General features: G+C 36.1%; 1 protein-coding gene and 1 long non-coding RNA gene across 3 annotated transcripts in view; both read right to left on the bottom strand.

Annotated features, from left to right (window-relative positions):
* Nucleotides 1-27,018, bottom strand: part of LOC144438338 (uncharacterized) — a 302,136-nt gene that overhangs the window by 61,101 nt on the left and 214,017 nt on the right. The gene's annotated exons all lie outside the window — the stretch shown is intronic.
* LOC144438336 (beta-1,4-galactosyltransferase 6-like) lies at nt 475-26,735 on the bottom strand. Of its 2 annotated transcripts, none has more exons than XM_078127409.1 (7): nt 26,109-26,735; nt 6,428-6,625; nt 5,612-5,859; nt 5,055-5,171; nt 3,633-3,820; nt 2,131-2,355; nt 475-1,610 (listed from the first exon to the last, which is right to left on the bottom strand). In XM_078127409.1, exons 1-7 carry the CDS (start codon nt 26,203-26,205, stop codon nt 1,421-1,423), a joined length of 1,263 nt encoding a protein of 420 aa, XP_077983535.1. In that variant the 5' UTR covers nt 26,206-26,735; the 3' UTR covers nt 475-1,420. The 2 variants fall into 2 exon arrangements, with proteins under 2 accessions (XP_077983535.1, XP_077983536.1); XM_078127410.1 differs by having other exon boundaries at nt 475-1,626; nt 2,147-2,355.

Here is a 27,018-nt window from a genome sequence, read left to right as displayed (position 1 = left end):
GTAGTTTGATGTTATATTATGCACTCGTACTACCAGGTGGCTTAGGAAAAGGAGGCAATGTGTGATTTGAAGTGAACATATTGACCTTAAATTGAATTAAAATACTGCATATAGGACACCTCGTGGCTACAATTGATAATTTAAATTAATATTGTTGGTGGGAAACTAAAATTGTTGCATCAATGTTATGAAATAACACTTCTAGTGCATAGTAACCACTCTAAAAGCTAGTTTCAGTCGGACATCCATGCTGGGCTGTGCTGCACTTCCAATAACTGAATTTGAAAGGAGGAATATTTTGAAATTTGAGCTCTTGAGCCTACTGGCAAGCAAGCAGACTATATTAAAATACACACAGTAATTTGGGTAATGAAACCATCGGAATGAAATTGGTGAGCATAGGATCTGTAACATAAATGTCATCCAAGATGGTGTCTATCTTGAGAGCAATTTAGAATTTCACAATCCCTGTATTTCGGGCTTAATAGCAGAATAAGCAGCCGATTGTACGCTGACAATTTTCGTAGGAAAGCCTTTTAATTCGTAGCTTTTACACTGAATCAGTTTGATATTGCATATCCTTAACAATACAATTTGTGCGACTCTGACAAAGCAAAAAGTTATAAATGAGCCAGCAATACTTTCAAAAAGTACAATATCATACTCAATCTTACTCTGACAAAGCAAAAAGTTAGAAATGAGCCAGCAATACTTTCAAAAAGTACAATACTCAATCTTTAGCACTTTTTAAACTTATAAAAAAGTATTTCTATTGTATGGACCGAACGGGGGTATACAAACGCTATATACAATATCAAATACCATGAGTCAATATCAAACGGTAGTACATTTTTGAATACAGAGCGTGCAGTATAAAATGAACAAGGCCATCGGTTTGGCCTCCCCAGTCTTCTAGTGAAATTCTTACATAGGTCATCAGTACTTACTTCCATGTATGATGCTAATGAAGAACATGGCATGCCTATTTGGCTAGATGGAATTTGACGTCACATGTAGAGGTGATAAATAATAAACAAGAATAGTACTGATAAGTTACATTGTCGTTGATTATGCCTCGTTATAGGTTCAGTTCACACACACATAGGAAATTCTTGACTGATATACATTTTGTTTGTTTTCAATGGAGTACATCCCACTCATAGCACTACTAATTAGCTTAATTGTGAAATTCATTGCTATAATAGCACTCTTTGCAGACAGCAGAACTAAAGCGTATACAGATATATACTAGGCGTTGCAGGAGCTCAAACAGTTATAAAATATAAATGATATTGCTTCCTGAGAGTACACTATATTATTGTTGTTTCCATTACGGATTACCCAGTCTGCTTCAGATGACATCACAATGGGGTCGTCAGTAGAAACCACTATAATATGTTTTGGGTGTACTGATGTATATCTAGAAGCAATTGTTACAAATATATTTGTCCACTAAAGAGTTTTCCATGGAAATATTAAGGTCAATTCTATGGACGTCTGCGGAAATGTTGAAATAGAGCTTCTCAATTGTCAACCCGGAGAGGTCATAGTCTATGTTATTAAGGCCGTCATAAAAGTTACGTTCTTTGGACTTGCGCAGTAAACCGAATCTGTTGATAAATGAAAATAGGACCAGATTTAGTTCTGGAAAGGAAAAACCATAGATATATAGGTCTACACACATTGCTGGCATGCAAAATTCTGAACTATAGCAATTATACATGATGTACAACGTACTTGGAAAATTAATTACATGAAACTATATGAAATGTGAAGCTTGAATAGACCCGATTGTTAACGTATTGCCCAATTATCAAACACTCATTATTATTTATCCAAATTAACCATTCACCTTATAGGTTACACCATCAACCTTGAAATGACACATACACTTCTTTACCATCAATACATGTACTAAATTATCTGAAATGTAATGATTGTATTCTAAAGATATTGTCCAATTATCAAAATGATTATTTTGATGCCTGTGTACGTTTGTATTTGGCCGACAGTTTCAAGAAAATATTGTTGGAAGGGAAAGTTTAGGTATTAACGTTACTATTTTAGGGTGTTGGACGATACATGACGAACTCTGCTTGATTTCATCTTTACCTCTTTAATTATTCTTACCTCTTTGTATTTAGTGGCGTGCCTTTGTTGTAATGTTGCATTGATTTATAATAGCCAACATTGCCGACAGGCCTTGAAAGTGAGTAACCAGCGAATGATAACCTATTCCATAGATCATCATCTTCTCCACCCCAGCCCCAAAATATGTTAGTGGCTCCATTTACTCTGATAAATTGTTCTCTAGTTACACCGCTTACTCCTCCAAATGTTCTATTGGTCGGCAACCTAACATTAAAACATAAGTTTAGTGTACACCAGTTTGAAGTATTGCCACAGTTCCTGTGAACTTAGAGGAATTGCGGGCGGTTAAACTATGAATTCTATTGAGAAATAATTGTTGAAGCATATGAACGCAAGCTGACTCAAATGTTCCTATGTCTGCATCATTTGATGTCAGTATGGTGGTATGTTAGTTCGTTGCAGGAAAGTATATTCATTCATTCTTGCTATCTTAGACTAGCATGTGCTAGTCTAGCTGCTAGACCTCGGATGTTCTTCCGATACACTATGACACATGACCGAACATCGCTATCGAGGATGGAACATCCGAGGTCTAGCAAAAGTCATCTCTGCAGTTCAGGGATATAAATAACTGCCAATCAGAGAACGGCATTGGCGACAAGCACAAACAGAGGACAATAGCTAATTTTTTCATGCATATTCAGCTTAAGGAGGGGCTTGCAAAAATAACCACCAATGCCTTAACTGAAATGTGTGAATGACAATGTCTACACACTCATCAAACTCACAATTACCATAAACTGATAAGACATGATAGTTAGTAGTTTGTTATCATCACGTGTTATTGGACATTAGTATTTTAGCGCAATAGCATTATAGAGGTCATGGGTTATTGAATATATTAACATATATTTATACATGCATGGTCCAACCCATAGCCATATGTCATCTCAATGGAAAATGAAGTCTGAAAATGACATTAGCTAGACGTTCGGACAAGCCCTCACTGCGAACTTCGTTCGCTTATCGTATCGGAAAAAAGCCCGAACGTCTAGCAGCAAGACTAAGCATGTGCAGGTTGTTATTGTGTATCAAACAGAATACTAACACTAACATAAAACGAGTTGTACATGTTTGTGTTAAGATGAAGACATGCATGAAAGAAAAGCCAGCATGCGCTCACAACATTCAAATATGATTTAGCATACATCAGTGTCAAATATTACATAGGCGTACGTGATGTATAATATACAAATTTGTTTTTCATTTGTGAAAAGTAAAGGAAATATTTGTATTTCCTACTAATACCAGGCCTCCCTGAGTGATTACTTGATGATATTCATTATACGCATCCTCATCTAGCATTTCCATATATACACTCGACTCGCATTCACAATCAAACCGGATTACATTGATCGCTTGTCAGAGGCAACATGGTATTAGTGAACATATAAATGCGAACAGAATCCATTTTTTTTTTGCGGTGGTCGAACCAGGACATCGCGATAAACGATATTCTTCAATACAGTACTATCTCTTACCAGTATCCATACTTGTCCACTCCTCTCACAAAATGTCTTGGAAGCAGTCCGCAGCCGTAATAATTGTTATCGTTTTCAGGAATATGGTCAACATCGTGAAATATGTAACAATCCCACTTGTTAAACTTGAGTGACTCAATAAATCCTACATTTAACAGCATTGCTCGGTTAAAACTGTCTGTATTAGCCTACAAAAGACGTTGACAATACAATACTTATGCTTTACATAGAGTTGAACCTTGAGCAATCAATGCAATGAGCGAATTGTAATCTACAGGGCACATTGATAACACGGTAGAATATTATATTGTATCTAGTTTGTGGTCATGGTTTGCATATTAAGTTAACTATTTTGAATTATTAATAACTTTCGGTAATTAGGTAATTTGTCTCTATACTTTAGTACACAAAATGATGATCCAATTACACATACATTACATCCAATTACACGTATATTACATTTTTAATTGCCACGGCCTGAATATTTGTAAGTCGAATTTATATAGCATTTAGACTATTTATACAGAATATTTCAAACCTCTTTCACTTCATACCAGTCACACTCAACAAAAATGATTAAAGCATATGAACAAGCGCAGCTGATTTGTAATATATGAAACTAAAACCCAATTTCCATAATTAGTGAATATTAATAACATTGGAAGCTGCCCTCAACTGTCGGTTCCTGTCAATATAAATTTGGTTGGCAATAAATTATGGCAACAGATCATTTTGATTACTCGATTTTGCATCAATAAATGCGACCACAGTAATTGTCCTCTAACTGTTCATTACACCTTGAAGAAGGCATTCACTTTACACCTGGTTCCACCTACATTTCTGTGACGTGCATGGACGACAACAACTGACATCCTTCGTCAAAGTAAAACAACCAGACAAGTGATATGGCAAGATTAATGCTCATTCGATACTTTAATTTTCACACGGTTTTGTAAATTATGTTTAATGTGTTAGTTTATGTTGCTTTGTCATATGGTATGTTGTAACACATCGTATTCATATAGCCTTCAGTGATTGGCTTTAGAGCATGTCACATACGGACTAGTGACCCATAGTAACCTCAATTTGCATGTACAGAGCAATATTCATTTTCTATTTTCCCAAGGGCAGGAGCGCAGGAATTCTACCAGTGATTTATGTTGACGCTGGGAAGAATACATGCCAAGGAATTTAATGTGTTATAGGTGTCTCGTGCTGCTATGTAGCAAGTATTTCCGTCAGCTTTCAGTTTCGTGAAATAGTTGCTACATAACAGCCCTGGTTTTAGTAGTTGTCTACTCGTGCCCTCATATCCAGGTAATAAGAGTATACTATCCCATCTTTAATTTTACATTATCGCATCTTACGCTATACTACCAATATGCATTCTTTCTCATACAGAACCAACAGGACCAGACTTACCTGCTCTATGACGAAAACCCCAAATTCTAGTCTTTGTTTCATCAGCATCAGAACAAGATGCCTAAGAAGGTTAGGTAAATGTTCGTGACGGTCTCTAAAGGGAATTATAATAGCAACCTGTGAAAAATAAATATAGTAAGGAAATCAATGTACTGCCTAGAATTGGGGATTATAGTAAGAACATATTCCAGAAGGACATCTACTGCAAAGCTTTCAATCCCGCATATGGTGCACCACGGTGTTTGCTATGAAAATCAGTACACAGGAATCTGCTGGCTTTTATGTTATGTTTGAATGCAATTGAGCCTCATAAATGTAAGAGATATGGTTGGACAGACACTTGAATACACAGATGGGCGAACAGCCGGTAGAGTCAACGTCCACAGGGTTTAAAAAGTAAATCGTAAAAAAAGACACTTTTTGATCTTCCTGGAAAGAGGTCGATTGATACTGCGATTCAGAAATCTGGCTCTATACAATTTTGTAAATATTTGAAAAATTATGTAATGACAAAAAAATATGTAAATATGCATCTGAAGAGCGATGTTAGAACAAACCTTCCATTTTGGTTTACATTCCTTTGGTATCCACAGTCCACCTGGTAAATATGTATAGTTATCCACTGTGTAATTAAGTCCATTGTTTATGGAAGCCTCATAGTAATTGTTACTTATCATCATGTAATTTGAAAGTTTTTTATTTGCAGTTGAAACAATATCTCCAACTGCAGTTGTTTGTTTTTTAAAGACAGCATTCTCAGCTTCCTTCATAGTACACACTGTCATGTTCAAATCCAGCAGACCCCCTGTGAACAGATAGTTGAACAATCATAAACATTTTGATGTTTCACGGATTCATACATCCCGCTCTTAAAGGAGATTTTCAAAAATATATAAACAAAGTAATGCGTATACATTGTATTTACGTGGATATGTGATGCTGCATTATATATTTGGTCATGATTAGGCAAGCAATAAGCAGATAACGTATTGTCAATATGACAACAAATACTTGGAAGTTGGTAATTTCAAAATATTAAAATATTGCCTTATTGATAAAAATCACATACAACATTTATTATTCAAAAAGGTAATTAGTATTTGTAAATCATGTCATAATTACAATTCGATTTGATTTAACTTAAACCATATATTTTGAGACATATTCACTGAAACAGACGAACGGACACAGACATACAGACAGACATACAGACAGACAGGCAGGCAGACAGACAGACAGACAGACAGACCGATCCTAAACAGTATTCCCCTTGAACGGGGAGGTAATGTAAATTTTATGTAACAAAAACTAACATGCACTTTTATATTTTTCCTGAAGGATTTTAGAGACAAAATGATAAGATTGACACTTACGCAACCCCGGAAGCCTCGTTTCAGGGCAAATGGATGATTTATTTAACTGAAGTGGTGGAAGACTTAATCCGTGAAAATCCTGATTGCTAATCGACAATATATCTACATTTCCTGGTACAGATGAAGTCGACACCAGTCGTTTAAATGAGGACCTGATTTGTTGCCCCATTGAAAAGCCCCTGTATAAAACCCCGTATGCTGAAATAAAAGCAGACAAAGATATATTTATACTTAGCAAGCATGTTGACATCTCATTGTCAAAACTCGAGGCGAGTACACCAAATGTAGCATACAATTACAGTTGACGGTGTTTGATCAAAAATGTCAAACATGGCTAAGAAATGCCTTCCACCATGTACCAGGGGCATGACTAGTACTTACCCCACTGTAATCATCAAAACTCAAGGAGGGCAAGTTGTATGACAGATTATTGTTTTCTATATATCATTGCATATAGGACTATCTGATCACGTAGACATTATATGAACTTTATATACGTACACCATGGCAGGGGAAAACTCTGAATAAGATAAACACATTGTTATTCAGTAAGTTGTATTTGTATGGCGATACACTGTTGATCAGTGTTTGTATAGTTAATTTCATGTCATGCTTTTATAGAATGAGATGAATTTTACACTCTTTTACATGTTTTTCTGTTCATACACACATAAATGGGTTGAATTCTTTAAATGATGCTTGCATTCATAAATCATATTTGCCTTAATCAACTAATATTTATACTTTAAATATTTGCAATTGGGGACAAATACGTAGCGGAAATTGTAAAGGAAAACAATAGAAAACAATTACAACAACAAGAACAACACACAGGGGAATGTCTTCCAATTCTACTCATTTTGTTAAACAGTCGCGGTACATTTTGTTGATAATTACAGATGTACTGATTAAGGGCTCCAAGTGTAATGTTTTTCTTTTTAGAGATGGAAATACCCCGCGCCGGTATTTAGTTGCTGTGCACGTAAAATGCGCGTTCGAAATCACCGTCTGCGGACGTCGATAGAAATGTAGGGAAACATTAAACGTGTATATAGCACCTGATCTTATTCATGAAACGTGGGTGCATACCCTCCTAGCACATGCCATGAATAATGAATGGTATTCCCAGTATAATGTGATGAGTGATGACTATGCATATGTGTCACTGAATTGTGTTCCGTTGTTTTAACATCACGGATTATCCAGACTTGTGGCAATGCGCATGCACAGCTTCGTTTTATAAAATGATCATATTTAATATCAACGGAAAGAAATTCGAAGCCAGTGCAGCGAATTGTCTTTAGGTATAGTTGACCTTTCTCAATCTAAGCTGATGTGACAAAATCGTGTACGGTTTTGTTAGATTTTAGACAATTTTCAAGTTATCCTGTCTGATCCACTTTCACCAAATATGCATATACGTATACCGTTACCCAACGGACATAAATGATTATGGGCAGGATGTTTGCAATTTACCTATCTGGTAAATTTTTATTAAACGTACATGTATGTGTTTTTATTAAACGTACATGTATGTGTTAAAATATAGAAACATATCATTTTTATCCTTCGGAAATTCCATCATTTCAATGACTATATCATTTTGAATTTATAATCAAGGGTAATGCAAAGAAGGGTAAAAATAATATATTTCTATCCCCATGTTTACACACATACTGCGGTTTACAGTAGATTGTGTACCAACGAGTGAACAAAAAAGAAGTAGGAACTTAATATACGGCTAACGTAAAACGCCTCACTAAATTGCAGCAGATTGACAGCCCTTTCGACATAACTTTTTAGTGTTCCTCTGTCAGTACGTGAATGTCACAATAAAGAAGGTAGCATGCCCTTTATAGCATTCTTAAGAAATTAATTATACTCATGGGGTTAGTAGTTTTGGCGCAGTTCCTAGATTGTCACAGCCAGGATTACATCGTTTTGCTAGTAGCATGTCGAGAGACTGTGTACCTCGATTACACAAATGACACAAACGTAATCTGTTCCAAAATAGTTGACTTAAAAATTTTACCAGCCAGACACAACTGCTGGTTACAAGTGTTGTTAAAGTATATATCAAGAGATGGGCACTTTGTAAACTTGAAATTTATTATATCTCCAATTACTCGGAAATTTTGTAATCGTAATTCAGAAATACGTGTTTATATTATAATAGAGCCGGCCATTTTGAACTGTCCGGGAGATGAGTAATTTCGGTTACCCAGACTCACGCCATTGAGGGCTTTACCCCCGAGCGAGAGGATGAAGCCCTCAATGGCGAGAGCCTGGGTAATTAAACCGAGACTCGGAGTGGAGCTGACTGGTCAATTTTTGAAACATCATTTGAATGTAGGGGAGAGGTCAATTTTGTAGTTTGGTTTGACACTTCTCTGAACGCATGTACGACCTCTGACCCCATATTTTGGAGTTGGCACAAAGTTTTCAGATTTTTTTGGGAACGAAGTTTCCAGGTTGCAGATTTCCAAAACTTTTCACTCCTGTTTGCAGGCAAATATAGACATTTTACCCGTAGTTTCTGGCTGAATTGTAGACATTTGACCCCTAGATTTTTAAATTCTATTAGCGTTTAATTTGAATCCGTCAGGGTACATATTTGCCCATTACTCAGGCGAATACCCCCCCCCCTACTATTTGCTAAAAATATTGTTTGCGTTTCAGCTTGTGATTTTAATCGCCAAGATGCACCTGTGACCATTACCCTGCTGCCGAGTACCCCCCCCCCCCTCCCAGTCTGGATGCCAAATGTGGTCTAACAGTCTGGTCAAAGTCCCCTCGATCAGCACAGAAAGTTGTTTATCTAATCATGAACCCCAACTGTTCTCGTGACAGAAACAGTGTATAAGTAGCATCCTGAGCTGACAAATATACCATATTTGGACATTACATAACTGCCCCAATAAACACTAACGTTATCAGGGACTATGTTATTGGTTAAAATTGTGTGATTGATTAACAAAGACATGATGTTAATGACTGTGTGGGTGGCTGTGGATGAATTTTAAATTGCACTAAAAACTAAAAACTCACTATGGTAGTTACTGAATACTTTGGGTTATCTAGCTATGTTATGTTACACTAAGTACACATAACGAGACATCGTACAGAACTTTTGCTTTATTTTACCCATAAAAAACATAAGTAAATTATCAACATTTTAAACCGTGCTTCATAACTATTAGCTGACAGGGTATAGTCATTCAAACATCCTTTCCAAATTATGTTATGGTAAAGTGTATGTAGAGATAGTCTAATGAGGCATACTGCGAAATACTACGAACTGTATAGATCTAGAATAGACGTATTTTTGCTCAACCCATTGCAGTGAATTCAACAACCTTGCCAAATGTTAGGTATCATTCGCTTTATCATTAACTGCCATGGTGGTGACCACCTACACACCACAACTTCAATCGACACATGTACCTTCACTTACAAGCAGACAGTAAATTGATTTTTTATGTCTAGGCATTAAACATTCTCCAAACTGAAAACACTTACTTTGAAAACGTGCAATTTTAGTTTATGTTCATATACTCATTGTCGCATTGGTAATAATAAGTTCCATATTTGTATATATTGAAGACTACAGGCTATTTTACACGTCATTACAACATGATATTTAATAATTTGTTACGTTTATTTCTGTCATCCTTAGCATCCTCTCGGGGTTGTACCTTGACCCTTGTAGTCTTAAATTCGAATATTGGTCCACCAGAGACTATAACTGGAAAGGTTGGGAACAGCGTAGACCACACAAACATTCACACGCACAAACATTCACTCACACACACACACACACACACACACACACACACACACACACATACATACATACATACATACATACATACATACACATCGGTGACAGCCTATGCTTTTGTAATCGCCCCTCTCTCTTCCCCAATTTTCTCCCCATACGTAAATTCTGCTCTGCTTCTAAGTATCATAGACAAACTAAATTTAGCACGGCTGATTGGAATCCAGAAAGTTTCTTACCAGCTGTTACATCGTAATTAATGACAGCAATAGTAATAGTACGATAGAGAATCTAGTTTTTAATTCAATGGATGATACACAGTGGTGTGGTGAGCAGAAGAGCAACGATAAGGTTTCACTCATTAATGATCACAAATAACCAAGTTTCTGGACATAAAAACATAGATGTCTTTTATCATTATACATAACTGGAGAAATATTGAAAAAAAGGAGAAGAAGACGTGTTTATCTTACCTCTGCTTGGATCGTTTATAATCCAGTAGAAAGACCATGTTGTGAGACACCCAAAACACGTAAGTGCTAGGAAAAGCACGTAAAAATTATTCTTCATGATGACCAATTTTGCCTATTGTAATATACTCGTGTGATACATCTGATGATTGTTCATTCACCATATTTCATTGAAAGTCATATGGCTGGCGCTTAATTAATGCTGCATATCCCGCAGATTTCGTCATTCGGACAAAACTAATACTGTACGCATGCCCACCAGCTGAGAGTGGACAAAGGAGCTGTGGATGGTACTAATGATCTTGCAGGCTTTGAACATACGCCCAGTGAATTATGGTACCGTTTTCCCAGCAGTCCCTGCGTACAAGTCATTCCATGAAAATGATAGAACTTACAGCAATACACTTCATATAGTCGAGTTAGACTTTTCTATCCAAAGCAAGGAAGGAAATGTCCTTCGTTCATGTACATGACAACGGTACATGAACGACAACGAAACAGATATATAGTGAAATTATGGTTAGATATCAAGATATGTTAGAATGATTAAGTGTTTTCTGAAGGAATATATATATATATATATATATATATATATATATATATATATATATATATATATATATATATATATATATATATATATATATATATATATATATATATATATATATATATATATATATACACACACACACAAAGTCGGGATACCTGCCTTCAGTTACAACAGTTTTATCCGGTGAACTATTGTCATGGCAAAAAAGACAATGCCTTGTTGGTGAGAGTGGTATCAAGTAAAAAAATAACTGTTAAAATATGAAAACAAATGTAATTAAAACAATCTTCAATGGTTTAAAGTGAGTATTTGTTTTGAATTTTGAATTTATAAAATCATGACTTCCTACTTGAAAAATCAATGTGGAACAGCATATGCCAATTCCTTGTTTGTATTAAGTCAATAAATTGCAAAAAGAGTACATAAATGTGTCAAATGTTTGTTAGTGTACGTACAAAAAAAAATCGTTGCACATATTTTTTTATAGATTTTTGTAATGTACTGAATTTCAAACAGCCTTGGTCTGACTTAGTCTTTGTTGTTTCTTATTGACATTTCAAGTAGGAAGCCGAGACAAAATTGTTTTATAAATTACAAATCCAAAAATAAATACCAAATCCTCATCCATATGGCCACTTTAACAGTATTTAAGACTATGAAGAACATCTGTAATAGTGTAGAGAGCATATAGTTTCGAGATATGGAAAAATAGCAAAAGCTTTTTAAATGGTTCGCTAAGGAACTAATGATGTTTGAAAACAGACTAGGACCTGCGTTTAAACCATCACATCCAAATTGAAGGACGTTTTCTTTGCCATGTAAATGCGCTATTTACGGGGTATTTGATTGCCATTGCTTTACTTCTTACAGTTCCATCCACGCCAAACGTCATGCATTGCCGAGTAACGTCAACGCAGACAGGATTCTCATCACGCATCTTTAATGTACCCTAAAGCATATGGAAAATATAAACGTTTTTCATGTACTAATTCCCTTAATAGCTTGATATATATGCGGTCGAATATGGAAGCGACAATCAGACTACGACTTTGGACTTCTAAATAGGGTTGACTATCATTTTGCGATGGGTAATGCTGTATGTAGCGGAGGGACTGAAAACAATGAAAAGCGAAATGTTGTGTTCAATACGTGAATGAAATATTATGCTTTATCATGATATTTAAGAAGTATTGTAATCACAAAACTTGGTGTAAACTTATAAGTTGAGAGTAAAATAGTTATAAACAGATTTCAACTGAGATGGGTCAATTGTTGTGACAGAACACAGTATTTCGTACCAGAGTTTTCGTATGATACCTGACAAAGTTATTAATATTGTAATTAGCTTATGCTGGACTACGCGGTGCTTTCCAGTGGTTTCTACTTTAAAATGAGGATTTCACATGATAACAACGGGATGTTTTGGTAAACTAGACACCGACTCTACACACGTGTCCGATGTACGATCACATATAAAAGTGTCATTTTAATGCAGTTAGATTCAAAGTATTATATTTAATTGCAAGAATGAGTTAAACATGGAGCATGTAGACACATAATTATGTGCACTTCAGGAGAAGAGTACGCATTTTAGAGGAAAACTGTCATCCTGGTTACCTGGTATGTGGCCTAATTAACACGCAAGCTAAGAAACCGTACTTCATACAATATTCACCAGCTAGCTATTTTACTATAGTGATTGGCATATATTTAGATTCAAATGTTCTAAAATGAAGTGACATTTAAACATCTTTAAAAAGACGCGAGCGAGAGAGAGAGAGAGAGAGAGAGAGAGAGAGAGAGAGAGAGAGAGAGAGAGAGAGAGAGAGAGAGAGAGAGAGAGAGAGAGAGAGAGAGAGGGGCGCGAGGGAAGGACATACACAGACAGACAGACAGACAGACAGACAGACAGACAGACAGACAGACAGACGGATGGATGGATGGAGGGACGGACAGACAAACAGACAGATGGATGGATGGATGGATGGAGAGAAAGTTCCCTTACATTTCACTGTATTAGTATTTATTATGTTGTCAGTCTACGTACTCCTCAAAGGAATTGATTACACCGCAACTTTAATAAAAAATAATCAATTTTGAGAGAATGGTAAAAAACGATTAAGCTAAAACTAGAGAAGATTACATTATTGTGCATTATACATCGCTAGTAAATGGAACACGTGTAATTTCAGTGATATAACCGTTAGTGTTGCTAAATGTTTAGAATACCTTATTTGGACCAATTCACTTGAAGGTAGGATGGGTTAAATTGTATACAACGTCCTGTAAAATCAATATAATCCAGGATCCAGGGTAGACGATCATTAAATACTAATACCCAAATGCAGCTGATGCTGTTTGCCAACCCAGCATATAGTGACCTACAAACCTGTTATACCAATTGAAAATCCTACTTCAAGTATCATGTATACTGACAAACACCACTTGCACTTGCAGCATGCAAGTTCAAGACGGGGATGGGGGTGGGGGATTGGGATGTGGGTGTCATCCCACGAATATCATACATGTGAATCGGGGTGAGGTTTAGGGATATTTACGAATTTATAGGGAAAATAACAAACCTTTGAAATTCTTGCCCTTTGGTACGTTTGGAGGGTTAGAGCTGGTATATATATATGCTCTTGCCGCGGCAAACTACAATCGACTACACTTGTTTTGTCTTTTGAATTGAAGATTGTTAGGTATGTTTTTTTTCCATCAGTAACAGTGGACGTGGCCGTGGTCAATAAAGGAGAAACATTTATATTTTTGGCAAATTGAAATGTATCCGATAATCTATCGATCCCCATGATAGTATTCTCCCCAGACTGGATGGCAAGGACGGCAGTCAATTTGCATAATGATTTATATATTAGTAGCGCTATAATTTATATACACACACACATATATAATTTATATACACACACACACACACACACATATATATATATATATATATATATATATATATATATATATATATATATATATATATATATATATATATATAAAAATGAAAGAAGACGAGTCTGTTAGTATTGTTAAATATCAAACTCGTCTTTCATTTTTTTATGTATATATTGCTCTCCAAGCTGATTGACCACTCTACTTGGCGAAAGAAGAATGAAACGCTATGTGTGTGTGTGTGTCTATGTCTGTCTGTCTGTGTGTGTGTATTGTCATACGGATGGCAAATGAATATTAATTTTGGATTTTTAATTCATAAAATATTTCTATATTTGTACTTAAAAAATAAAAATGAAATAACGTATACTGAATCCTTGATTGTAACTCAAACTTTTACACACATTTTAACTTTTTGTAATTAATTGAGTTAGACTCATGGATTTGGCCGATGATGTTTCACACTGTTTTTTTTTCAAGTACGAAAACATGGTAGAGTTGTCTTAAGAATTATTAATCCAAAATAATACCCATTTGTCATCCACATCATTTATGGCCACTTTAAAGCAAAGATTTTTTAAACTCTGGGACGAAGCATAACAGAAACCTGTCAAGCACGACCACCTGTGGCGAGGATGGTGTTTAATTAGCCCTGTCCGTATTCTTACTACAGATATATCATTAAGATCAAGTAATAATTCCAATTCATATAAATCGGTATCTAATGTTATAACAAAATCACGTGTCAAATCCCTTGCTTCTTGGATTACTATATAAACCGGGAAATAAATTTCTAGATCATATACAGTTTGATAACCGTAGCTACATATATTATATCAAAATGTATAAGATATTACTGTAACAAATAATTTCTGAAATACTAGTAAATATCTAATCACAATTGTTTAGAAAATTTACTATAGATTTGTTTATCTTCGTCGCTATTGCAGTTCTCTTTTTCCATACCATTGAAGAACGTTTCCTTGATAATATTTATAGGAACGTCTAAGTCGAGTACATGAAACGTATGTTTTTACTTAAGTCCTAGCACTGTGAAAAATGATTTTGCACGCAGGGACCGCTGGGAAAACGGACCGTCATTCCGTGACCTACGTTCGACACCGCCACATGACCATTCATTAGTATATCGTCACGCACATAACCCCTCTTGTCTGCATACATCCGTTGGGCATGCGCGCGTACAGTAGCAGTTTGACAAACCTTCCAGATATGCAGATATGAAACATTAAGCGCCAGCCATATTACTTTCAATGAAATATGGTGAATGAACAATCATCAGATATATCACAAGTATATTTAATAGAATAGGAGAAGGTCGTGATCATGAAGAAGATTCTTTATGTGATCTCCCTTGCACTTATGGTCTTTGGGTGCCTTACACAACATGGTGCTTCTACTGGGTCAGAACAACACAATCAGAGGTGAGAGATAACACATCTTTATCCATGACACTTCACATATCATCAGACTGGAATATCCTATTTTCTTGTTCATGATCCATAAAATAGTGATATTTAGACAGGCAGATAACAAATGTTAAAAATATCAATTGGATCACTGAAAAATTCGAAGCAGCCAGATAGCTATGACATTGTAAATGAAATGCTAGAAGCATCAAATTTTTGTATCAACATTGAAGAGGTACTTCTCTACTTAGCTGTCCTCTGAATGTAAAGTCGTTATTTATCCTAATTTCATAGATAAGAATGACGAGACAAAGCTATCAGTTACTATGCCAAGTATAAAGAAAGGATTAAATATAATTTTATTTTTCGGCTGAACGCTACTATGTGATGTGTGTAATCCTTCCCTGGGAGCTTCAAGCTAATAAATGGTCTCCGCGGTGTCTTCCATTCATAAAGAAATTCTTCATACTTGCTTAAAGACAGGCTATTCTCTTATTAAGCGTTGCTGTCACTGATGACGATAGTTTTTTTTTATGTAGGGAAGGGGTTTATCATGTCCGTTATCACTCCGCAACATATCAATGGGGAAGACAGTCCGCTCGACCACTCTGTGAACAGGAATCTTAAACGTCATGAATATTATGAATATATTATGAATATTCATGAGCATAGTTTAAGGCCAACCTTCGGAACTTGTCGGCAGTAAGTTTCACCCTTTGTTTAACAGATTCGTTAGTTTTCGGATGTAAACAGGCAACATGTGCCAGTATACACGACATGCGAAGACAGATGGGACCTGCTGAAACGGCAGGTTAGGGCGCATATGACATTATTACTTGACTTACAATTTAAGTCATTCTTGATGTGATACGATTTCCTTGTAACCGTGGATTTGAACAATTTCGTGTTGTGGCTCAAAGAGCAACAAGCGTATCTTTTATTTTCTGTTTATATTGTTACTTAGTAACTTAGAACGAGTAGGGATAGAGGCTAGAGGCGCGGGCAAACTGTAAATTAATGGATTTTCCTGAATAACCACATTTTCTGAGGTAGCCGCGGAATTTTAAATGTCTTTTATCACCCCATTCTGGTTTACTACAAATGCGGCGGATACGGAGCGCACCTGAAAAAATGATTGATTTGAAAGTATGGGGTGGATGGCAACTCGATGGTGGCAGATAACTGTGTGATGCGACGGGTGTACTATATAGATCGGTTTCCAACTTATGCTTCATTAAGTGAATATTTAAGAAAAGCAACTAAAGTTGAGCTATTTTCTGTTGTAAATTTGATTTTCGGGTGGCTATTGTTAAGTTGGTCTATGAAAATATGTATGCCTTTCTCAGTAGATGTAGACAGGGCAGCGAGATCATCAATGAAACGATCCGTGACTTCTGGACAGTTTGGTACGGTGCCCTGGGTGAAGTAATATTTTCCCATCCACCAACTCGTGTAGATATTAGCATACGATACCGCAATTGGCGTGCCCATAGCTGTACCAGAGACTTGTCTGTAGTATTTGTCATTAAATTGGAAGAAATTGTTCTCTAAAACGAAACGAGACAGCAATGTAATGTTTTTGACGTCTTCTTGATTAGTATTAGAACAGGTACATATATAAGGCATCTTGCAGTGATGCCTTCCTCGATGTCGATATTAGGGTAGAGTGACACAAAATCAAGAGCTAATATATGGGTGAAAGGAAGTACACACACACACACACACACATATATATATACATATGTTGAATAATATACAGATAACACAATCCCTGAAAAGTAGTCAAATCACTAACGTTTCGAGCCAGTGCTCATTTTCAATGGGTGGTAACCGTGTATACATCGGTTACTGCGAAAAAACCAAAATACAGTTAATATTTTGAAAACATATGGTAACGTATGAAATTGTTGGGACTGAATTGTCACTTTCAGTCATCACAGTTCTACTCCTAGTATTTTCTATATAATATACGTTTGACTATTATACTGTTTAATTTGGTTATTGTCATAGTATATTCCAGTGTGTTGATGCCAGGAACACTAGCGCCCTCAAGAGTCAATTGGGTTTTCAGGACTCAAATCGACAGAACTGTCAAAGTCTCTCTGAAATTACATCCTTTCACCATTGTGATTTCAAAGTTGACCGAGATATCACGTGTTATGCTGTTTGTACAAAATTGTAGTATCTTGAGTAATTTAAGACAAGGAATAATGAATTATTGACGAAAAATCTCCAGATTACCAGTGTGTTATTGTTAATTGCTACTGGAACAGTGAAACTCTATTTCCGGAAAAAACTTATAAATAAATCAAGATTGTAAGAGGATGTAACTCCAGATGCATATCTAGTGTTTTTAATATCACAGACGAAATTTAATAGTATGAAACACCTGTGAACACCTATAAATTGCTTGGATTGAAAACGATTCGTCATGTAAAATGAATACTGACGTAGTCTAAGAGTGTAAACATTCAGCCGAGAAAATCAGGAAAAAAACTGCTTTTGTGACGTGAATTTCGTATTATAATCACACAATGGTTTATGAGGTGTTTGTTTACTCATTCTAATTATTTGAAGAATAAAATTATAACAAAAAGTTTGCTTCCCTTATACTATATTTTGCCAGTTTTTTCCACCTTCACTTTCAAGTTAACGATGAGAATTCGAAGTCCATAACTACCGTAAAATAAATAGTAACTAAGGTATTATATATGTAGAGATTAGAACTGTGGGCGTCTATAAATAGAACATTTGTGAGTGTGTTGGGATTTAATTATTTTACGAAAATTTGTTATAACTGCATGATAATGTTTTGAACGATGATTCGTTCAAGTAATCTATTTGTTCTACTTGGTGTGTGTTTTCTACGAATCCCCCCCCCCAACTTTGAATCCTTCTGATATCCCATGGTCGTAAATAATTAGAGATTCCTAAGGGACCACACTGATATTAGTACATGATCTAATTAGTCGCACGTAATTGAGCTTTGGATGATTATTACTAGTATCGTTATAAATCTGGTTTGTCCTGTACAACCATACAACAAATCTCTGTCGTGAAAATACTGTCACCAGAAACAAGACAGTTTGCACAATTCGATTATCAGATTATTATGGGGGTAGCAAGTCTGTGCGTTTGCATATTTTCCCCAAATACTGCATTGATTGCAATCGAGGTTAAATGACCCGTCAGTCGAAATTATATAAAACGTCATTTCAATGACAATATATTGGTTGAATTATATCAATCAACGGTCAAGTATATTTGGTTAAAAGAACTGTAAATGATATAAATTTTAGTCGACACGTCGTGTGCTGACTAACAAATAGCAAAGTGGTATAATTTAATATACGATAAATGTCAATGGCTAAAATGAATTGCAGTAGCCAGTGACAGAACAGACCTAACATAAATCAGTGTTTCATCTATTCTCTACACCGATACGTGATTTTTCACAACAAAGACTTAAATCTGTGGGTCTGTGATTTAACGAGACGGTAGGATGTCTTCAGTAGCCTTCGAAAGAAATGAATCATACCCATGGGTAGAGTCGTTCGTGCCTTTTTGCTACATTTTATCTAAAACTAAAGTCGTTGCCTCGCTCCGATTCGGAGCAATACTATAACCGCGTACTGATCAGCGAGTGCCAGAGCCTTCGCTTCGGCACTCACAGTTCGTGCCTTCGGCAATCGCAGTTCCTATCAGTACGCATTAGTATTCAGTGCTACGGAGCGAGGCGACGACTTTGATTTAGATGAAACGTAGCAAAAAAGGCACGAACGAATGTCGACAGTCTAACCCATGGGGTGTAGTTTTGGCTCCGTGCCTAAATCATTACTGAATATGTATGCCGACCTGTTTTGTATAGACAGACGGTGTACAGGTCATACATATATTAATAATGTATACCTGGAGTTCGAGCTGAGGTTAGAGGCTAGTATCAAAATAACCATATTCGAAGTTGTAAAGTTCGTGTCTGCCCAGACATGGCATCATTCTGAGATGAGTATGGTTTTTAAAGAGAATTATGTGTATGATGTACTGAAAACAATTTTAGATCGCACGTGCTAACATATGGAAAGTGTCATATCACCAACCCAGCTTGATTTAGAAATTAACCGGATGACAAAATTGGGGGGGGGGGGGGGAGCGAACTTGTATAGTTGTTGACTGGTGACATAATAGATTCAAAGGTAATGTACGGAATGATATACTTTAATTTGTGCGTTGTGTTCGATGTAATGCTAGAGAAGTGTGGAAACGAACATATCGTCGACAACTTCTCATTTCACTGTGGAAACGAACAGATTGTCGACAACAGTATGGATTGTGTGTATTTGCGTGAGGGGTATAGTCATTGAGACACTCCTTTACAAATGCTGTTAACGTTGTGTTTTATGACACACAGATCTCTCACAGTACTGCCACTTATAGTGTCCTTAAACAGTTTTGTTTTTAAAATTGGAAATGAATGGTCACGTGACGTCATACACGAACTGTTCGTGACTCATTTCAGCTATGAATAGAACAATGTTGTGTGTGGGTAGTTCCTGGATTGACACGACCGACTCACAGTCAACGTTGTACAAAACTACGCATACATATTTACATATACTGGGGCTGTGTCACGGTGCCAACTGACTGGTAAGATGACGCCAGTCTCACGTCTCACGTCCGATAATCGTGTCAAAATGTGAAGGAAATAACCCTGTCAATAGCTCAATTGTAACGAATCTCTTTATTCGGGTAATGTTTTGCTTTTAGAAATTTGAAACCCGACATAAAGAAACTATTTTTTTTTACAAGGATGAAAGCAGAAATTTGTTGATAAGGTTTATTTATATTTCTTAAATGTACTTTAGCCTGATATTATAACAACCTTAAAGCAGTTTCATCTCTTACCAATCTGTTAATAAGACGTACTGAAAACATTCTATACGAAAAAGGTCATGTCAGAATTATTTTCTTTTTCATATGATGAGGTTACGTCAGACATTTCAATGTTACAAATTGTCAGTTTTGGTTCTGTTACTTTCCCTGACATGTTAGCTTTAAATTGTTTTAGTTTGGGATGTGTTGGTGTGTCTGCACTGTTTTACTTCTTGTTCCGTCTCTCTTTCTGTATATTTTGTAGTGCTTTTCGACCACGTGATGATTGGCCATGTATGCATAAGCTGGCCAAACATGTTTATCGACTTAAAATACCGCTCATTTGATGCAAGTGTTCACTGGCTCTGTTTGAAAGAACTTCAAAGAAAACAACAACAAACTTCACATTCTACACTTAGAGATAGCACGCTGGCAAGTTATTCCTACATTTAGTCAGGACGAAATGAATCATCCAAACCACTGTAACTAAACGCAGACATACGGGTGCCAAAGTTTTGATGTCTCCATGGTGGCGCGACAGTTCACTTCACTGAGACAAAAAATAAGTTTTAAAATATATTCTAATGGGCTAGTCACATCGAAACATTGCTGAAAACATTTCTTGTGTGATTGGAAAGCAGACTTGGAACTTCTAAACGAGCCATTAGTATTGTATGTATGTATGTATGTATGTATGTATGTATGTATGTATGTATGTGTGTATGTGTGTATGTGTGTGTGTGTATGTATGTATGTATGTATGTATGTATGTATGTATGTATGTATGTATGCATGCATGCATGCATGCATGTATGTATGTATGTATGTATGTATGTATGTATGTATGTTTATGTATGTATGTATGTATGTATGTATGTATGTATGTATGTATGTATGTTTATGTATGTATGTATGTATGTATGTATGTATGTATGTATGTATGTATGTATGTATGTATGTATGTACGTACGTACGTACATGTGCTTGCGTGCACACACAGATATATAACTATATATATATCCTATCATCAAAAGCCATATAACCACGAGACACAAAATGTTCTGTCAGTGTTCTGGCATGCACTGTTAGTTGATTGACCTTATACTGATCACAGGGATAAGCTTTGAATTGATCATTTGTCATTTTCAACTTCTAAGTTTTACATTTATTTTGACTCATCAATTTTGGTACCACTGTGTTAACAAACAGTTTAATGTCACGACTAGATTTATTCCGGTATTTTAAAACATGCAATAAATAAATCAATGATCTAACAGTAAATACAACCAATTAACTCGTAGCTCTCAGGTTTTAAGTTATACAGTGTCTGTTTAATCTGAGATTCCACATCATCAATGTTTGGTAACCTGTAATAGCGTTTAACCTTATGCTAGGGGGTTAACTAGAATAAAAAGATCGACTTCTTCTCTCCCACCTATAATTATGCCAATAATTATTTATATTATGAAATGTCTATGTTGTAAAACTCATGTAACAACAATTATCGTACACTGTTTTGACATTTGAATCTTCCGTTGCCTTATGTGAAGTTTACCTTGTATCTTTTACATTGTTCCTGCCATGTCTTACTTTATCATAACATGCATTGTCTATATTTATTTTTTCAACAGTTCACAGGTGATGTAGAAGAAAATTACTGTTCAATATATTTTATCATTGTTTCAAACGTTTGAGAAGTACCTATTAGGTCCTATTATATATATATATATATATAAATTAGACTCTGTCAGACGTACTTCTCAAAGTTGTTGTTGTTGTTGTTGTTGCTGTTGTTGTTGTTGTTGTTGTTGTTGTTGTTGTTGTTGTATTTCTTTCTATATTCCCCGTCCTTGAATATTTCCTATCACATGTTCAAGTAAATCATTCTGAACGTCATCAACGTAACCTTTGACCTTCATCCATAAATACAGTCGCTCTTTAATTCCGCTGTCGTGCCTCCTGTTTCTATATCTTACATTGAAAAAATCACTAGTTTTCTGAAAATTGTCCTCAAAGTGATAAGGCAATGTACATTGATAAGCCTCGCATGTATATTCAATTTTTGATAGAGGTCGAGACTGCAGGTTGTAAATCAACGCCATGTGCGTAATGTAGCTGACATCACGTGCTTGTCATTAAAATGTGGACATCACACAGACACGGTACATCCTGTGCACACTGATTATAACTTGATACTCGCTACACTGTACACAGTGAAAGCGGTCGTATGACATCGCAACACTCGACGTACAGCAGCTAGCATACATATATATATATATATATATATATATATATATATATATATATATATATATATATATATATATATATATATATATATATATATATATAGAATACGCCCCTCGCCGGTTTAACACATAACCTCCCGATCTCGATCTATTGCACAATGTATACACGCAAGGTCACACACATTATTGAATACCTAACAATCATGTAATAATAAGAGAATTAGCGAAGTGGTCAAGCAAAGAATAAATAAATGTTAGCAAATTTAAAACATCAACAGATTCAACGAATTACATAAATTATATATAAACGTTTCATAAACATGCCTCGTACTTTAAATGCGCAGCGAGAGAGGGGGCTGGATAAAATATGACGTATGACATGGTTTAATACACGTGATGAATTGCAATGTACTGAATCAACGTACTCAAAATGGCCGCCTCTAGCTCTGTACTCGACATGTCGGTGAATACCACAACTATCATGTCATAGCCAACATAATTTAATATTTTCAAAGTTAGGAAGAAATGTTATGGGGAAAAATCGACAAAGAACAGTACCATGTAGATCGTGTGTGCGTTGGTGCCGAGACAACTAACAATAAATATAATTCTCATGAATATATATATTGTAATAATAGTATTCTCGGTGTACGATTTGAAGAAATCACTGCATGGTCAGATGTAATGACCCCAGTAACGATACATTCATGATATATTTGCATAAACTCTAGGGGTACCACACAACTTTACATTATAAGCCATATACATGCACTCGCGGGGTTATGTTTTGGTTTTGATTTACACATTATTAATAATGAATGTGAGAACGACTAATAAGTATATTCAATTATCACATGTGAAACAGTGAAGACACATTTTCTTAATGACATTAAAAGTCATGGGTTAAAATAAGACGATGATGAATGACTGGGATACAAAGATGAAAATGTAGAACAAAACTAACAAATTAACACTATGTCCGCCGTACACAATAAAGGAGCGATGAGCGGACAATGAGAGCAGAGCATGTTTACGACTCGAGTGTTCTAGATCTACTGTACAAAGGCCGTGATTAACGTAGGAGCCAACTGTCTCCCGTAGTAGACACTGTTTGTACATGACTGAAAACGTTTTGATTTACGCTACCGTACGGAAATGTACGAAATAAATCCAGTGCATTCTACTCATTTAGCCAAATAAAAAAAATAGGTCTAAATGAAAAAATGGGGTTCCGATTACGCTCAATTTTAGAATAGGTGGGAGTAGGTAGATTTTTTATTTTATTTTATTATATATGTTTTTCTAATGAGTGTCTAGTTCAGGTTTTCCATTGTTTACCAAATGGTCTCTGTGTTGTTTATTTCTTCCTATCAGATGTACACCCTTTACAGATTGGAAGAACGGTTTCACGTTGTCTTTTTAAGTTGATGTCAGTTTCAGCATCCACTATTTCTTGTGAGACTTCACAATTTTTTTCTCTCGAATACGTAAAGAAAAAGTTTAAGGTCGGCAGTGAAAAGCTAGGTGAGATCGGGTAACCGGCACCAAATAGTAATTGTTTAGGCTTTCCGAACAGCGCTGGTCTCATAAAGGTTAATGACAAAAACACGGTCAAAACGAGTGATATTGCCTACTTTCAATTGTGCGACTAGATTATGGGTGACGGCGCGCGGCGACGGTACAACTATCGAGAACGACTTCGACATGAAGCATATATATGAGTTGATCGTTATGAAGTTCAGTTCAGTTCAATTCAGTTCAGTTCAAGGATAAGGTACCCGTATACATTATATACAGTAACTCACATGCTACTGATTACATGCTACTGTACTGCAATGATTCACAGAGAAAAATTGAAGAAGAAAAACCCACACCCGACTGCCCCAAATACACATATTGAAATGATGTGGTGACCATACCACTATATACAACTTTCACAGAAAGTAAGAGAGAAACCTCGTGCAGTTGATAATATACATATTACAATATTCAACCTTGATAACTTACGTAATAAAAGCAAAATGTATAGAAAGCTAAAGTAACATAAAATTTTCACATGTGTAAGTTATTGTTGATAGAATTACCGGTCGCGAAATAACCTTGTCGCTTTTTAACCTTGCTAATACATGAAATCTATGTGGCTCGAAAGAAAATGAGTACCTTCTATAATCAAGTGGTGGTCTGAATTGTATGGTTACATTTACTGTCCAAAAAATTACAATATTTCCATGAAAACATTATATTGAAGCCATTTTGGTATAAACGGTGTAGTGTTGTGTTCTCGTACCCGCATTATGTAAATATAAATATCTTGACAACACTGTGCACAGTGAAAGCCGGCAGCCAGAAGTCGACTTTTTTATGCGATGAATAGTACTAGTTTTTAGTACACTGTGAACAAAGAATATACATAATTACATTGTATGCGGTTCAAAATCAACGGCATGGTAGCGCGCTAGCGACGTCTCGTTCTCATTTTGGAAAAACACTTCGGAGACACGCGATTTTGATAACTATTTTCAACTGACGAATTTGGCAATATTGTATGGAGTCAATTCCTCATCAATTAATCCCCTCTTCCAAGTACATTAATTTTTTGTAAATTAAAGTGACTCAAACGTACTGAGGAATAAACATGAAAAAGCACAAACGATCGGCTGTCCCCGGGGCACTGTCAACCTGGCCATCCAATCAGCATCTGCTCCTTCTTGCATGCACGCGCACACATCCTGTCCGTCCGCCGCCCAGATATTGTAAGAAAATTGATAGAATGTTGCAATTTTGTGTTTAAAAAATATTGATTTTTACAATCGTGTCCATTGCATGCGTCTGTGAAATCATGACCAAAGAAAATATATTCGCCATCGCAGCCGGTTCGAGTATAGCTAAAAGTTCAAGCATTCACATATTTTTTGTTACGAATTATTTTAGGGTAAATTATAAATATACATCGTGATGTGAAATCGAGAATTAGTCTGTCAAGCCTTCTCAAGGTTGATTGAAGTGAAAGCGTTGAGAGCCACCCTTCCCCGTATACGGTACGAGGGCGAGCGAGATGCTTGGCAAATACCGGATGATGGTTTGGGACATGACACGTTCGTTGTCTGAGACTTTCATAACTGATATAGGGGGAATCCGGAATTGACAGCGGTGAACCCGGAAAGGCTCACTTCAATACGTAAAACTATCATAATTTAGTGATAGCAACGCTATATAGAACAGCCCTAATTTTAATATATTCCAGTCTGCTGATGGATAGGGTCGCTGAGAACGGAAGAAGGTCGTCCGTGTACAAGGTCTTGTACGTATTCATTTAAGTGTGATCGACAAATGCCGTCGAGCTTCACAGAGACGGTAAGTGTGTGCCTTTCTATATAAATTATAATCACGACTGGATGGAATGTTGTAAAAAAAAAGACGGGTTAACTTACCTCTGCTTGGGTCGTTTATGATCCAGTAGAAACACCATGTTGTTAGGCATCCAAAGCCCGTAAGTGTAAGAAAGATCACGTAAAATATCTTCTTCATGATAACGACCTTCTCCTATTGTAATATACTTGTGATATATCTGATGATTGTTCATTCACCATATTTCATTGAAAGTAATATGGCAGACGCTGCCTTACATATCCCGCAGATTCGTCATTTTGACAAAACTGACACTGTACGCATGCCCACCAGATCTTGTAGACGATCGAAAAGAGGCTGCGCGGTACCCCCATGGATGCTCAACACATATACTAGTATATGCTCATGGAATGGCAACTATCCCCTTTTCCCAGTGGTCTCTGCGAGCCAGTCTGTTCACTTCAGCTTGTTACCGTACAGCTTTATACGTAGACGTAAACACAGGCATTCGTTTCCCGAGTTATGTCTCAGAATATTTCTACCAGAATACAATAACATGGCGATAATATCATTAATACTTTCGCAGTGAGTGAACCTGCGCGATCACAGAAACAAGTGTAATTTTACCCCTTTCATATATAATTGGCTAAATACGTAAATATTAACGATGTTATCGCCATTTTCTTGTATTCCGATAGCAATATTCTGAGACATAACTCGGGAAACAAATGCAGGCTGTGGACGTACACTTGATTGGCATGATTCCCTATATTACAACTGGTAGACTATAAAATTCCCTACTCTCCTATTGGTGGAAAGCTCACTAGATGTCTGACCATAGTTAACTGATGAAATGGAAGCTATTTTTTTTTTCAAAATAAACCAAAAACCGACATGTATCTTACAATTACCTATTCCCAAACAATTTGATTGCATAAAATATCACTATCAGTCTGCACAGCTGTATATTCGATAGAGGGTCGTTGACCTTGA

The sequence above is a fragment of the Glandiceps talaboti genome, chromosome 7 (genome assembly GCF_964340395.1).
Source record: "Glandiceps talaboti chromosome 7, keGlaTala1.1, whole genome shotgun sequence".
Classification (NCBI taxonomy): domain Eukaryota; kingdom Metazoa; phylum Hemichordata; class Enteropneusta; family Spengelidae; genus Glandiceps; species Glandiceps talaboti.
This window is presented reverse-complemented; position numbering and strand designations above follow the sequence as displayed.

Excerpts from the sequence above, each read along its gene's own strand:
- LOC144438336 (XM_078127409.1), bottom strand. The coding sequence starts at position 26,205 with ATGAAGAAGATATTTTACGTGATCTTTCTTACACTTACGGGCTTTGGA. Across the intron at positions 5,172-5,611 it reads AATGTAAACCAAAATGGAAG|GTTGCTATTATAATTCCCTT; the intron begins GTTTGTTCTAAC and ends TATTTTTCACAG. Across the intron at positions 1,611-2,130 it reads ACGCCACTAAATACAAAGAG|ATTCGGTTTACTGCGCAAGT; the intron begins GTAAGAATAATT and ends ATTTATCAACAG.